The sequence below is a fragment of the Coloeus monedula genome (genome assembly GCF_965178545.1).
Source record: "Coloeus monedula genome assembly, chromosome: Z".
NCBI classification, from domain to species: Eukaryota; Metazoa; Chordata; class Aves; order Passeriformes; family Corvidae; genus Coloeus; species Coloeus monedula.
Genome location: NC_138822.1, coordinates 68,149,704 through 68,163,176, shown reverse-complemented (window position 1 = coordinate 68,163,176; position 13,473 = coordinate 68,149,704). Strand labels below are relative to the sequence as shown.

The 13,473-nt window shown below is 37.3% G+C and overlaps 1 protein-coding gene across 1 annotated transcript in view; it reads right to left on the bottom strand.

The window, feature by feature from the left end:
- Positions 1–13,473, bottom strand: part of ARL15 (ARF like GTPase 15) — a 230,204-nt gene that overhangs the window by 136,381 nt on the left and 80,350 nt on the right. The window contains exons 2-3 of the mRNA XM_082301488.1: positions 9,995–10,139; positions 7,128–7,187 (exon numbers count right to left, since the gene is read on the bottom strand). Of these exons, the coding sequence (XP_082157614.1) occupies positions 7,128–7,187; positions 9,995–10,139 (205 nt within the window). The remainder of the gene's footprint in view (positions 1–7,127; positions 7,188–9,994; positions 10,140–13,473) is intronic.

Here is a 13,473-nt window from a genome sequence, read left to right as displayed (position 1 = left end):
ACTGGCACTTTTTCCCCAGAAAGAGGAACATTTTGAGACTGCCAAATCAGCTATATTCACTGCAGCAATTCAACTACAATATGAGAAAACAGCACAAAAGGAAAAAGAAAAGAAAGAAGATGTTGAGGAAAAATTTTTCTGCCTTTGTATTCAAAACATAAAAAATCAGAAATGTATATAAGTTTATGCTGCTTAATTTTATTTTTCTTACCAAACCAAAGTTTATGGAAACCATCTCTGTCATCTCTTGTCTGCCTTCCAGGCTTTCCCAGAGAGATTAATCTGGAAGTCAAGCCTTCAGTATTTTCCTTATTAGCTAACTTAAGTGCTGTTTCCAACTCTGAATCTCCACCTTACTCTGATATTTAAATCTGTTGGAACAACATTCAGGTTTCAAGCACTTGGAAGTTTTAAAAACATTATACTTACACTTGCCTGCAGAAAGTCAGTTTGATCTACTTGGATGTGTGTATTATACTACCATGTTAAAATAAAACATGCAATTTGAAGCAAATATCTACTGTTCTAGTCAAGAACATAAAATTCATTATAAAGTTCATAAAAAAATTTACAAATTAATTTAAAAGAAAGAGAATGATATCTGTTCCTTGCAATATGCTTTAACATCTATTTAAGCCTGACATCTGAAGATTTAATAGTTTGCAGCAGGTGGCACAGACAGCCATTCTCACCCCTTCTTTTTCTTTCTTTCTGTGAGTTTGGGGTTGTTCATTTTTTAAATTCTCAAACACACAGTAACCTTTAGGGCTAGCAAAGAATTGTTGGCAACAAGAAAATCTTCTACCACCTTCCTCTCTACCCACTACCCCATCTGTGTCCTTCTCCCACATCTGCTAGAGGACTCTGAGACAGCCAGGATCTCAGAAGCAGCGGCACATCCCCACAGCAAGACTGCTGCCAGCACCCAGCAAAGGTGAAATGTACTCTCCCCTGAGCTGCAGTCACAGCTTTGGTAACAGTGCAGCTAACCTCAAATAGAGCTCAAAACACGTCTCTCTCCATGGCACTTAAAACTAGCAGGCATACAAAACAAGCAGCAAATCTACCACAAGCTGTGTATTTTTGTTTAGCCCTTGTGATAACTGGCCCACAGAAGTTTAAAGCTTTAGCTTTTGGAAGGATCATGGTCTTTCTAAGAATCAAAGATAAAATTTTTTTTTTTTTGGAGGGGATATTGTTCATAAAATAGTTGTATAATTTCTGATGCCTAACTATGCTGCTACAGTCTATCATTTGATTCTGCCTGAAGAAAATGGCATTGAAAGCCCAACAGGCGACAGAGACTTTTAAGCAAACCAAATGTTCTGCTTTTCTCTCCACAAAATATCTCACGAACAAAAACAACGAGTCCCCACCCACAAAAGCTTTACTAGGAAATTCTGTGTTTTGCTTATCCGATTTACATAGCTGTGATAGGTGTTGCGTGCATGGTTCCTACTTGCAGTGAGACAAACTGTGGGTTGTCTTTTCACACTGTAAAAACCTAATTGTAGAAAAAGCACAATATTTCCAAAGGACAATGGTAAGATCACTATGCTGAATAGAGCTTCCCCAGGACTCAGGTTAAAGAGGTCCATAAGCAGGTGCAAATGATATCTCCCATCTATGAAATGAGGAAACTATGTGACAGAGCCTGGGCTCAGGCACCATTTGAACAGCAGGCTGAGCATGATTGATAGCAAACAGATCTAACTTTAATGCGTTTGGAAGCTGAATGTCTCTGTGCAACTAACAGCGTGGACAGCTCAACAGGGTCATCTAAAAATTTCATCTGCTAAGACATTCTGTAAACTGATGCAGCTATGGCGCAGATGGCATTGCATGTACTCCACAACCAGATTTCGTAGAGGTGTCAACTGCCTTTTAGTCAAGTACAGTATGGAGATTTTATTGCTTTGTGTTAGTTCATCCCTGTGTAGATGACTTAGGCTGGCATTTACTTGTAGGATCAGTCTTCTGATGACTAACTTGATGAAATGTTAACTGCTCTGACAGCTATGTTGCTAGAAGGGTGTTCAGTACTCCACTCTACCTCCACAGAGCAAAGGAAGAGAGAGATTTCCCACAAGTATTTAAATTTTCAATTCTAATTAATAGAGCAACATTATTTTCTCCCTCGTCCATCATTTTTTTCATCAGGCAGATGCTACCTGACAACTGTTGCTGTCTTCTCCAGAAGTTCATATTTACTATTCAAGTTGGACTGCACAACAGTGTGGCTTCTCCTCCTACTCTCTTTTCTGCTGGTCTTTACTTCCAAATTAAGGCAAAATACACATGCTTTGTTTAACCAAAACTATTTAAAGCTATTTGTTCTCAAGCTGTCACCTAGACAATTAATTTAGTTGGCCTAAGAATGTGAATTTATTACTTCGGTAATCAAGTTTAAGAAGTAGCAGCAGTGGGGTGGCAAGTTCTCATCTCTTTTCCTGGGCATGCTCAACCAACTGGAGACAAGAGCATTCCTGATATTACCCGCTTTGCTTTTGCTAAGCACTTAAAACATTTTTGTCTTAAATGAAATTTCCAGTATGACTACACAACACGTAGCCTCTGTGTTTGAGAAATGGCTTTAGGGTGTATCACAAAACCTAACCCAAACATATGACAATATATTTTAATAAATAAAAGAGAGAACATTACTAAACCCTACAGCATGCTGTTAGTATGAAGAAGAGCTGCTCACATCCACAATCATTCTTTTAAATTTGACTTGGCTCAGTGTTTGGCATCTCACTTGTTTCTAAGCCTGCATTTACAAGAAACTAAACTAAATTATCAAATAACTTATTCTAAAAAAGACAACTGGAAATTCTTAGTTGACTACCAGGATGGACCTTAAATGTTGATATAGGCCTGATTAAATATCTAAACCACAACTTCATATTCATTTCAACAGTATTACAACTGCAAATTACTAAAAAAATAGGGAATAAATGGTGATTTCAGCCACTGTGTCTCCAGGTTGGAATTTGTTAAAACTAAAGAAAAAGCTTCCTATTGCCTTTACACCTCCATTATCTATCTTGAGAACCAACCTCAGCATTCAGCGTCCCAAACTTTTTTCAGCAAAACACTGTTAGAATCTTCTGAACAACAAACATTACTATCTGCCTTATTTTTCCAGTCTTCTCCCACTGTTCTGTATGTTCATCATACACAATTTCATCCTTAGTTCCCACAAAAAATGACTGCACTGGAAGAGGAAATCAGCACAACTGTAGTTTCTTGATTACTCAGCTCAATTGCATAAAAAAGAGGGATATTTCCAATTGTCCTGGTAATAGTAAATTCTGAAAGAATGTGGACTGGGGCATGGCACATCTCCACAATAATTTGAATTATATGTATTATCTTAAAGACCAAATTCTGGGGGGGGGGGGGGGAAAGGGTAATTTTTTTAGTTTCTTGGGGATCAGGAAGGGATTATTGGTATAGCAAAATAGCAGCTTAGAGAAGAGGCAGTTCAACTTGGTCAGCAAATAAAGCAAGATTTTCTTTTCAAGTAATTCAGGAAAGCCTAATGTTAGATTTGAAAGCTCTAGATATATTCTTACTTTTTCAGGATCAAACTCAAGGTTTTTAAACAAAACATTTATCATTTATGAAATTGGATAAAACTCTTACTTTCTGTTAAGAAGGAAAGTTCATGTCTCAGGAAACAAAAACAACAAAAAAACCAGAAACTTGGTTAAATTTTTAATATTCTAGTATCATGTAGTTCAAAGAAAAACTGCAAAGAGAGTACAACAAACTTTGCTCCCTGTCTCTGAATCTTAAAGGAGCATGAAGAGATAATTGGTCCTTGAATAGATTAAAGAAGAGAGACTATGTTCTATATATTTTGTCTGAAAATTTACAATCCCTGCAGAAATGAAGAAATAAAGCCTGGCTTCATTAGCAGGTTTGGAGACAACCAGCACAGTAAAAACTAGTACTATCTTCGACCTCAAGGAAATGAAATGATACTTCAATGAAACACAAAGAATGACTACACAGTCAGCATCTGTTTCACATAACTGCTTGGCTGCTGAATGTAAGAACCTTATGCAGTATAACTTCTGCTGTGTTTTAAATATTGGCTGTTAATATGATACTGTATGATGACATATGAAGCTTTCTGTTACCTAAACCTAAAAAGACAAAGCACCAAAAATTAAAACTATATAGAACTTCACTCTCTAAATAACATAAAACAACAGACAGTGGTTGTTAAGAACAGATGCCTTCCTCCAAGTTTGCAAGATCAAATGTCTGGACAAGACCTCCACACTACAACAAAGAGAAATTATATAACAATAGCATAACGACTGAAGGTAAAAACCAGAAATAAGATAAAAAAACCCCAGCAATCCAACAAGAACATGGCTTCTCTTCAACATCAGAAGCAGAAAATCCAAAATAAAATTTAACAGTGATTATATATTTAAAAAGTTTTGCTTTATTTTCATATAGGAGCAAGAGAGAAACCATGCCTGCTCCAGAAAGCTCAGGTTTTACCCTCATCAAACAGGAACACATTTCTCAGCTAAAAGGTTAAACGCTGACTAGAGAATCACAGAATGATTTAAGCTGGAAAAGACCTCTAAGATCATCAAGTCCAACCTTTGACCTATCGCCTTGTAAACTAGATCATGGCACTAAGTGCCATGTCCAGTTGTTTCTTGAACACCTCCAGGGATGGTGACTCCCTGGGCGGTCATTCCAATGTTTAACAACTGTTTTCATGAAGAAATTCTTCCTGATGTCCAGCCTCAACCTCCGCTGGTGTAGCTTGAGGCCATGTCCACTCATCCTGTCACTTGACAGGAAGAAGAGAGTGACCCCCACCTGGCCACAAACTCCTTTCAGGCAGTTGTAGAGAGTGATAAGGTCACCCCTGAGCCTCCTTTTCTCCAGACTAAACACCCCCTCAGCTGAGGAGTTCCCTCAGCTGCTCCTCACAGGACTTGTGCTCCAGACCCTTCCCCAGCTCCATTGCCCTTCTCTGGACTCGCTCCAGCACCTCAATGTCTTTCTTGCAGTGAGGGGCCCAGAACTGGACACAGCACTCGAGGTGTGGCCTCACCAGTGCCCAGTACAGGGGGACAATCCCTGCCCTGGTCCTGCTGGCCACACTATTGCTGATCCAGGCCAGGATGCCATTGGCCTTCTTGGCACCTGGGCACACCCTGGCTCATGTTCAGCTGCTGTCACCAGCACCCCCAGGTCCTTTACAGTCACTCTGTCCCAGCCTGTGGTGCTGCCTGGGGTTGTTGTGACCCAAGGGCAGGGCCCAGCATTTGGCCTTGTTGAACCTCACACCACTGGCCTCAGCCCATGGATCCAGCCTGTCCAGATCCCTCTGCAGAGCCTTCCTGCCCTCCAGCAGATCAACACTCCTGCCCAACTTGGTGTCATCTGCAAACTGAGAATGCACTTAATCCCCATGTCCAGATCATCAATAAAGTTACTAAACAAAACTGGGACCCATAACGAGTCCTGGGGAATACAACTAGTGACCACCAACTTTTGGAACAAAACAAACTTTTGGAAGCTTGCTTTTGCTCTCTTACCTAGACAATGAAAAGGTAACAGAATTAGCATTTTTCTGCAATATTTCATAGAAGAAAACAGATTACACAGTTTTTAAAAACAGACATGCAAACATCCATAGTCAAAGGAAAAATAAAGTAAAAGATGCAGTAAAAAATTCTGACAATCCTTCTGTCTTTGAGGAGATAAATGGATGAAAAAACAAACCAAATATTCTGGATTACTTCTCATCATGAGTCAAAACCCTCCAATAAGATAAGATTTCTCAAAACACACATACCTGCAAAAATAGAAGTTGTATGATCAGAAAAGGATAAGAGACTTTAACAAGGATCTGCTACAGAATACCCAGATTCAATTATTGATTAAAAATTATATTTACCTACATGAATTATATATTTCATATAGCTTAGGTAGCAGAATGTATAAACTAGACTGCAAATGATTCATCCTATTTTAAAAAAAAATCAAAAAAGTTACATTATGACCAAGTGCACATTATGCACATAACACACTTAAGCAGTCTATCCCTGAGGAGTGGTCCCTTTATGAAAGAAAACTACTGGGTTTTTTTTACAGAATACATGCTCAAACAGGAAGATATATGTTTAAATCCATGGACTGGTGGTAGTAAAGAGGAAGTGCTATGCTTTCTACAGTTGCTTACCTCAAAGCTTTCTTGAAACAATTTCACATAAGACAACTATCATGCAACTAGATGTCCTGAAACTTTCCTCAAGAACCAAGTCAAATTCTACCCCAGATAATTTAAGAGAGGATCCAACCTTGCTGAAAAATCTAATAAATATCCTCAATATTAAGTCTACTATATTTACATAAATAATAAAGAAGATATACAGAAATTATAGAATATAAAAAAGATCTATGTGGGTTTTTAATTAGAAGAATATTAGACTCCACAAGAAATCTCATCAGGAGAGTGTTTTCTTCCTTGTAACAAACAACCTCTTGGTCACTTGAGACTCAGAGTCAGAACTGGGAGCCAAATAGGTTGCCTGTATATGGAAAATTAAAAAAAAAAATCCCACAACCATAAAACAACCATTGTTCCAAAATCTAACAAATCCAACAAGAGAACAGTTCACAAATAATATAACTCATTAGAAGTTGGTTGCCTTTGCAACACTTTCAGTGGTGGAGTAAATATATTGGTTTTGACAAATGTTCACATAGTTACCTGAGCCAGTTCTAATAAATGAAAGTTTATACATACAATAAATAGAAGGAATACACACTTCCTTGAGCTGCCACGTGAGCCATACTAAAATTACAGTCCAGTTTGTATTTCTGTATAATTTAACCACTGCAATCCAAGAAATTACATTAAGGACATACAACACACACCTTCCACTCCTCCTGCTTTTTACCCTTTGTTTTTCAAGGTCAGGATTTGTACAGCTTCTCCCAACTTTCTCTTCTGAGATTTTTAACTCCAGCTGCACTGATCTATCATTTCAAAATTTAAAATATCTAACAATTTAAAACAACTGACAGTTATGATGAGATTTAGACATTGCACATTTTTATAACCAGATGAATAAATGCCGTACCTCCAAGTTCTTTTACGTTCAAAATTGCATTCTGGAATGGCACTGCTTTTATACTAAAACCTAAGAAGAGAAATAAAGAGCATTAGTAAGCTACTTGTTAAAGGGGCCATTTAGAATCAATTGCATATGTTCAGAAAAAACAACTCTTTCCATTAAGAACCAGGATCTTGCATGTGAAATTCTGTTTCAATATGTTTAGAAAGTCAGTTATAATGGGATGGGAAGGGAGTAAGAGGTGGAGAAGTGCCATGGAGGGGGACAAGAATAAATCTGTATAAGAAATGAAATTGCCAATTATAAGTACCTGGCACGCAAATTCAGCACAAAACTTCCATCCAGACCATCTACCAGAACATACTTCTATAAAATCATCTTTTACTGCATGTGGAGCTAAAGTGGGTAATTCAGACTACCAGTAATAACGAGGTGATCATTCTGCAAGTTTCTTCAACGTTGTTGAAGACAACATGCAATTCAAACCACTGTTTTCTTCCATTTAAACTTTATAGATTTTGGTTGCACCTGGATTATTAATCCTGTCTAAAAATGTTATTAACTTAAAGATCCTTCTACAGACCTTAGCTGGATGTATTAAAATGGTTATAAGCACACTGGAAACATCTATGAATACTCTATCAGCCTGATTTTTGCTTAAACTGAAATAGAAATTTAAAATCCAAACAAAAAGAAAACCACCCACCAAAATGTGATCTTTACCCTTAACTAAAAATTCAGATAGACAACAGAAATTGAATGTGAAAGGCTTCCAGCAATATACCAATGCATTATATACTAAATTTTGCATGTTTAGTGCATACATATATATAAGTATATATAAATATTTTATATAGGGAAAATTATGTCTGCTCTTTGAGCATAAAATATCCAGACAGACATTAAATTTATTTCCATCTAGAACAAGTAGTTTCAACATGATTACATATCTGTGAACTGAGTAAAGAAGTTTTGAAAAAATGTGTTTCCCTTCACATTTGTTAGCTATCCTTTAACAGAAACAAGATGTTTTTTCACCCTGGTTAGACAAGTAAGACGTTACAGTACTATGGTCAGGGGTAGATGCAATAGAGGAAAGTACAAGAAAGTCTGAAGGGAATAATTATGAAATATTCTGGGCATTGCTGTCTGAAAAGAAATCCTCAACTCTTCCTAGAAAGAAGGAAAAACTGGGATGGACCTGACTGGCATTGATGAAAAAACGCAAAAACATAGGTTATAGTTTGAAACCTGAGTGGAGAAGTTGTCACATTGTATTCTTGGATTGTCCACAATATTGTTTGATATACCACATTTAAGTGGATTTATTATAAGCTGAATACCCTAGATGTGCATCATTTTGGTTTGCCTGCCTAGTATTGTCCAGAATACTGATGTTCATTCCTCAAGTTGCCTAATTATATAATGGTATTTTATTGCATCTCTCTAGAAAAACAAAATCAATTTAATTTTTACTTAATGATATATTCATTACTTCCTTTGATAGCTCTATACTTCCATTTATATTGCTGTGACTGTTTCTTTCAGGGTCTAAAGTGTTAAAGTATAATTTGTACAAATTCCAGAGATAAAGCTCAAGAGAGGGGAAAAAAATAATTTTTTAAAAAAAAGGTTAATTACTCTACAATTTCCTTCAAACTTTTTGAGTTAGTCACCTTCTCACAACCAAGCATCAGATCTCTGTAACGTTGCCAATAACACCACCATAGAGGCCAAAGGTTAACTATTCCTTGTAATAAAACCACTCTTTTTTTGTACCTGTTTTACATTTTACTTACAGTTGTATTAAATAATCTTACCTTCTTGTAAATTAAGCAAACATACATTGAAAAACAGTTAAGTTGCTAAGGCACAATCATAAAATTTAAGCCCCTAAACCACAGCTACAGTACAAAGCCTGTAACTGTAGACACAAGTTACTTGCACAACACTTAGTATCTGTTCCATCAGCAAATCAACCTTTTTAATTGCTGCAGCCACTGAACCAGATTTCTTCCATCTCCGTGACCTAATCTGCCCTCTTTCTGAACTTTCCAAACAGGTATTCCCTCTTCCTTCACATGCTTGTTTCTGGTTTTTCTGGTGCTGTTTTGTTCTTGGTTTGTTTCTTGTTGGTTGGTTGGTTTTGTTTTGGGGTTTTTTCAGTCAAAACATGCTTTTCAGTATTAGGCATCCTGGTTCACCTTTACCAAGATGCCTATTCAAATTTTTTGGACTTAAGATACCTCTTATCTGTGGTTGTGCTGTCTATTTTTATGTATCTTCTCAATACCACTGAAACTTTTTGTAAATTGTTTTTTTTAACTCAATCTGCCCTTACTACATAAACAAGCCTGTTGCTGATCTAACAATCAGAAATTATCACAAAAAAAACATATTTCCATTGCATTTATTCTTTTGGTTGCTAGCATATACCACAAGGCGGTATGGACCAAGTATGTACAGAAATAAATCCCAATTTAAGTTTCAGAACATCACTGTCCTATTCTATTTTACAGCACATTCTCCTCCTTTCTCTCCAATATATAGTGAGACTGTTTAAAAATCAAAAGTAAAATGAGAAGAAAGCAACATTTTAATGTGTGCCTACAGTATAGTGCTACTGTATGTTATGGTTCCGCTTCATTAGACCACAATGAACTTTTAACACATTCAAAATTGCATGTTTTCATGCATATTCCCCAGTGTATGAACAAAACTGAAAGAAAGTAGTGGTAGCTTCAAAGTGATCCATTAGGTACTTTCAACAGCAAGGTAAGTAGACTGAAGTTCTCTACAGCCTTTGCTATGTGTTTCAGAAGTCACTTTTGGGCAATGTTCTAGCACACCACAGAATAAAGGCAGCATCCTACCTGTGGTAGACACAATATTCTCCGGGCTTTCGCTGCAGAGCTGAGACAGAAGACTCGTCTTGCCAGAGCCAGAGAGGCCTATGCAAACCAAGTCATACTCAGGTCGTGGTGGTGGCGGTCCCTTGCAGCAAAGTGCTCTAAAACACTGCCAGGGTAGGGCAAAACAAACAAAACAAAAACAAGAGGAAGAGGTTACTTTTCTTTTCTGGCAAATGTTTATTCAAAAATGTTCTAAGAAGCAAGTTTATAAACCTAAAGGCATTGGAGAGACGCAAATTATTATTATTACAACTTATTATTTTGACTAAGTCAACAATTAATAGACCAAGACCACCTCTACTAAAATCTAGAACAACTTTCAAAGAAAACAAATACACACTTTAACTTTTCACCTAAACCTCAAAAAGCTGGTGTGGAGAAATATGACATCCATTTCCCAAGTAGCACAAACTGCTCACACCACAAGATAGGCATGTGCCCTATACAGCTCTGCAGTTGATTATGTATGAGTTTCCTTCCTGTGCTAATTTCATGCAATACCTGGTGTGAATATCAGGGCCACTCCTGAGCAGCTGCTGGCCAACCTCTACCTCTTGTCACAGAAAAGAATCAGGGATCTTTGCTCCACTGATGTCCTTTCTGGGCTTGCTTTGTCATGCGTTTTAGCTCAGAATAACAGCTGTTAAATGGTACAGCTTGTAAATAAGTAAATAAATAAATAAATAAATCTTGCTGGACATAGAGCTAGTAAAAAACAGATAGATGTCTCACTTTCACTGGAGAAGTATAAATTAATCACAATGTAAACAAATAAAAATCTCTTACACAAAGCGTCCTTCAGAGTTCTGCTCATTTCTCTTAAACAGTTTTGCCAAAACAGGCCAAGTTTGTCCAAAAGGTTCCTTAGGCCCTCCAAAGTTCTTCAGTTCTTTGTTTATATGCAATTTAGAAACTTTATATGTAAAAATCTAAAAGCACACAATTCCGGGAAAACTAGGAAGTTTATATTTTATATTTAGAGCGTAATTACTCACTAATTTCCAAGGCAGATCTCCACCACCCCAACATATATATGAATACCTTTTTCCCCAGTATCTGCCACCTTTATATCAGAGCAAGACAGCTGCTCTAATAGTGCAGGGAAAACATGTCTGTGCAATCAGTCCTTTCTCACACATTCTGTTTTTACATAACCCCATCTCAACCACAAGTCAGTCATTGCACTGATTGCAGGAAAAGAAATCCAGTCTTTACAACCTTAACCTAGTTTGTCTTGACAACTGCCCAGGTTTTCTCACTGAGGGCTACTGGAGGAGCAGAGAAACTGAACTGATGTCAGTAAGGCTCTAATGCAAACAGTGGGGTCTGACCCTGTGAGCAAGTCGTCCAGTGAGAATGTGATTATAAAAGAACAGCTCACTCAACACAGAACTTTAATTGGATTCTTTCAGTATAGATGGTAAGTTATTATACATGCTGCCAAAACAGTTTTCATTCCTTTAAAGAAGCAAAAGATAAATTCAGTGAAAGCTACAAAACTACTTCAGCACCTTTTAAAAGAGTGAAATGAAACACTTTAGAAGAAGTAAGAATATTTACAATAATATTTAAGCTGAATAAAGGCAGCAGATTTTTAAAATAATAGCTTTGCCTCCACCAAGATTTGATTCAAAAATTATTTTAAGAAGGTTTGCTCTTGTATGTATCATACCTTAAAGGAATAAACATGCCTTCTAGCTCTATTTACTGATGTTCTATTATTTACTGGTTTATACTTATCTCACAGGTTCTACAAAGCCACACCAAATATTCTACTGTGGCACTTAAGTGAGAAAGGCCAACTGAGTACATTGAATAACATAAACTCCTTTAAATAAAGCTTCCACTTAATGGATATCAGGCTGAAGGCCACATAAAATCCTTCAGAGCTTGCCAGAGGTCCGGAGGCTGTGTGTCAGACCCTCTACAGCCAGTCTTTAAAAGGATTCAATTTTTCCCTGTCAGCATGGCATCTTTGCAACAACCTCTTGATGTCACATTGAAAAACTTAAAGGAATAGATGAGCCGATGGAATTCTGTGCTTCCCTCTGTCCAGCCACTGTGCCAGTTCTTACGCAACCAGACATGACTTCTGAGCCCTGACAACATCTAGTAACATATGGTCCGGTGAAAGATAATTTCTGCTCTTTGCAGAACACATATGGAGGCTCTGTGGGTAACAGGCAGATTTTGTCAACTTCAGGATCTCTCTACTGCAAACTCCTTAAGTCTAACTTAGTCTGGAGAATCTTTATATGTTGTGGATTAAACACATGATCAAAAATCCAGGTCAAATTGCAACTCCAAAGTAGCATATGTAGACTCACCACCCACTCACTTATCCTTCACCAGTAAGCACAGTTAGGCATGAAAATTTCAGAGCTAGAACCCTAGAAGATAGCAACATGGCTCCCCCCAGACCACTCTCATATTTTATTTGATATGATTCCCTTATCTTTGCTATATTCATGACTTTGTCCTTCTGCTAGGCTAATTTCCTTCAGTAGCTTGGTTTAGCTGTAATGAAAACAATTTTTTAATACTCCAGCTTCAAAAAGCTGCTAAACTTAAGCTATTGTGTATAGCACATAGCAGCAGCAGAGATGAGAAACTCTAGAGCACATTGTAGGGGACACTTGTAAAAACATATTTAGACTTTTATAAACTTGTTTAACAACCCTCCTTACTCAAGCTCAATGAACATCTTTCCCATAGGAAATATCACTGTACAAACAGTCTGATCACTCTCTTCCTGTTCTCTCAGCAGCCTAAAGTTACCTGCTCCCTAACGAAGTTAGGGTTATTTAAGCATCCTTTATTGAGACTAAACCTTTATTATCACAACTTTGGCAGCTGCATGTAGTAGCTGCACAGTATCTGTGGAGGAAAGGAGAAAATTCAGAAGTCACAGACCATGCAAATAAAACTGCATCTTATATTCTGCATTTTATTATGGACAGGAAATGCATCCTGAAGTATTTTATAACCATGGACTAGAGCTACACATTGTTCAAGATGTCGTCACATATTACAGTGCACTCTGAAAACCACAAAACTGCAAGAAATGTGTACTAGTAACTAAAGAAATCATTCCAGAACTCCAAAACACAAATATATCAAAAACATTGAGAGAGTTGCTCAATTCACAAGTAGTGCTCAGTTCTTTCCCAAACCAGCATACTTTCCACTCCATTTGATCAACCCAAAAGGCATAAGAGAAGCTTGAATTAACTTGCCAGATATGGACCTGGAAGTCTCCTCCATTGATTCCCAAACCCGATTTGCTTGATGGGCAATAAAATCCTGCCTTTTAGGTATTACAAAACAAACTCTAAACCCAAACAGTGACTCTCAGAGGACGTGTCAGAGCAGACAGAAAGAAAACATTGTACAACTGCAAATACAGGGTCAAGCAGAGCTAGTTGGCACAGTTACTGAAA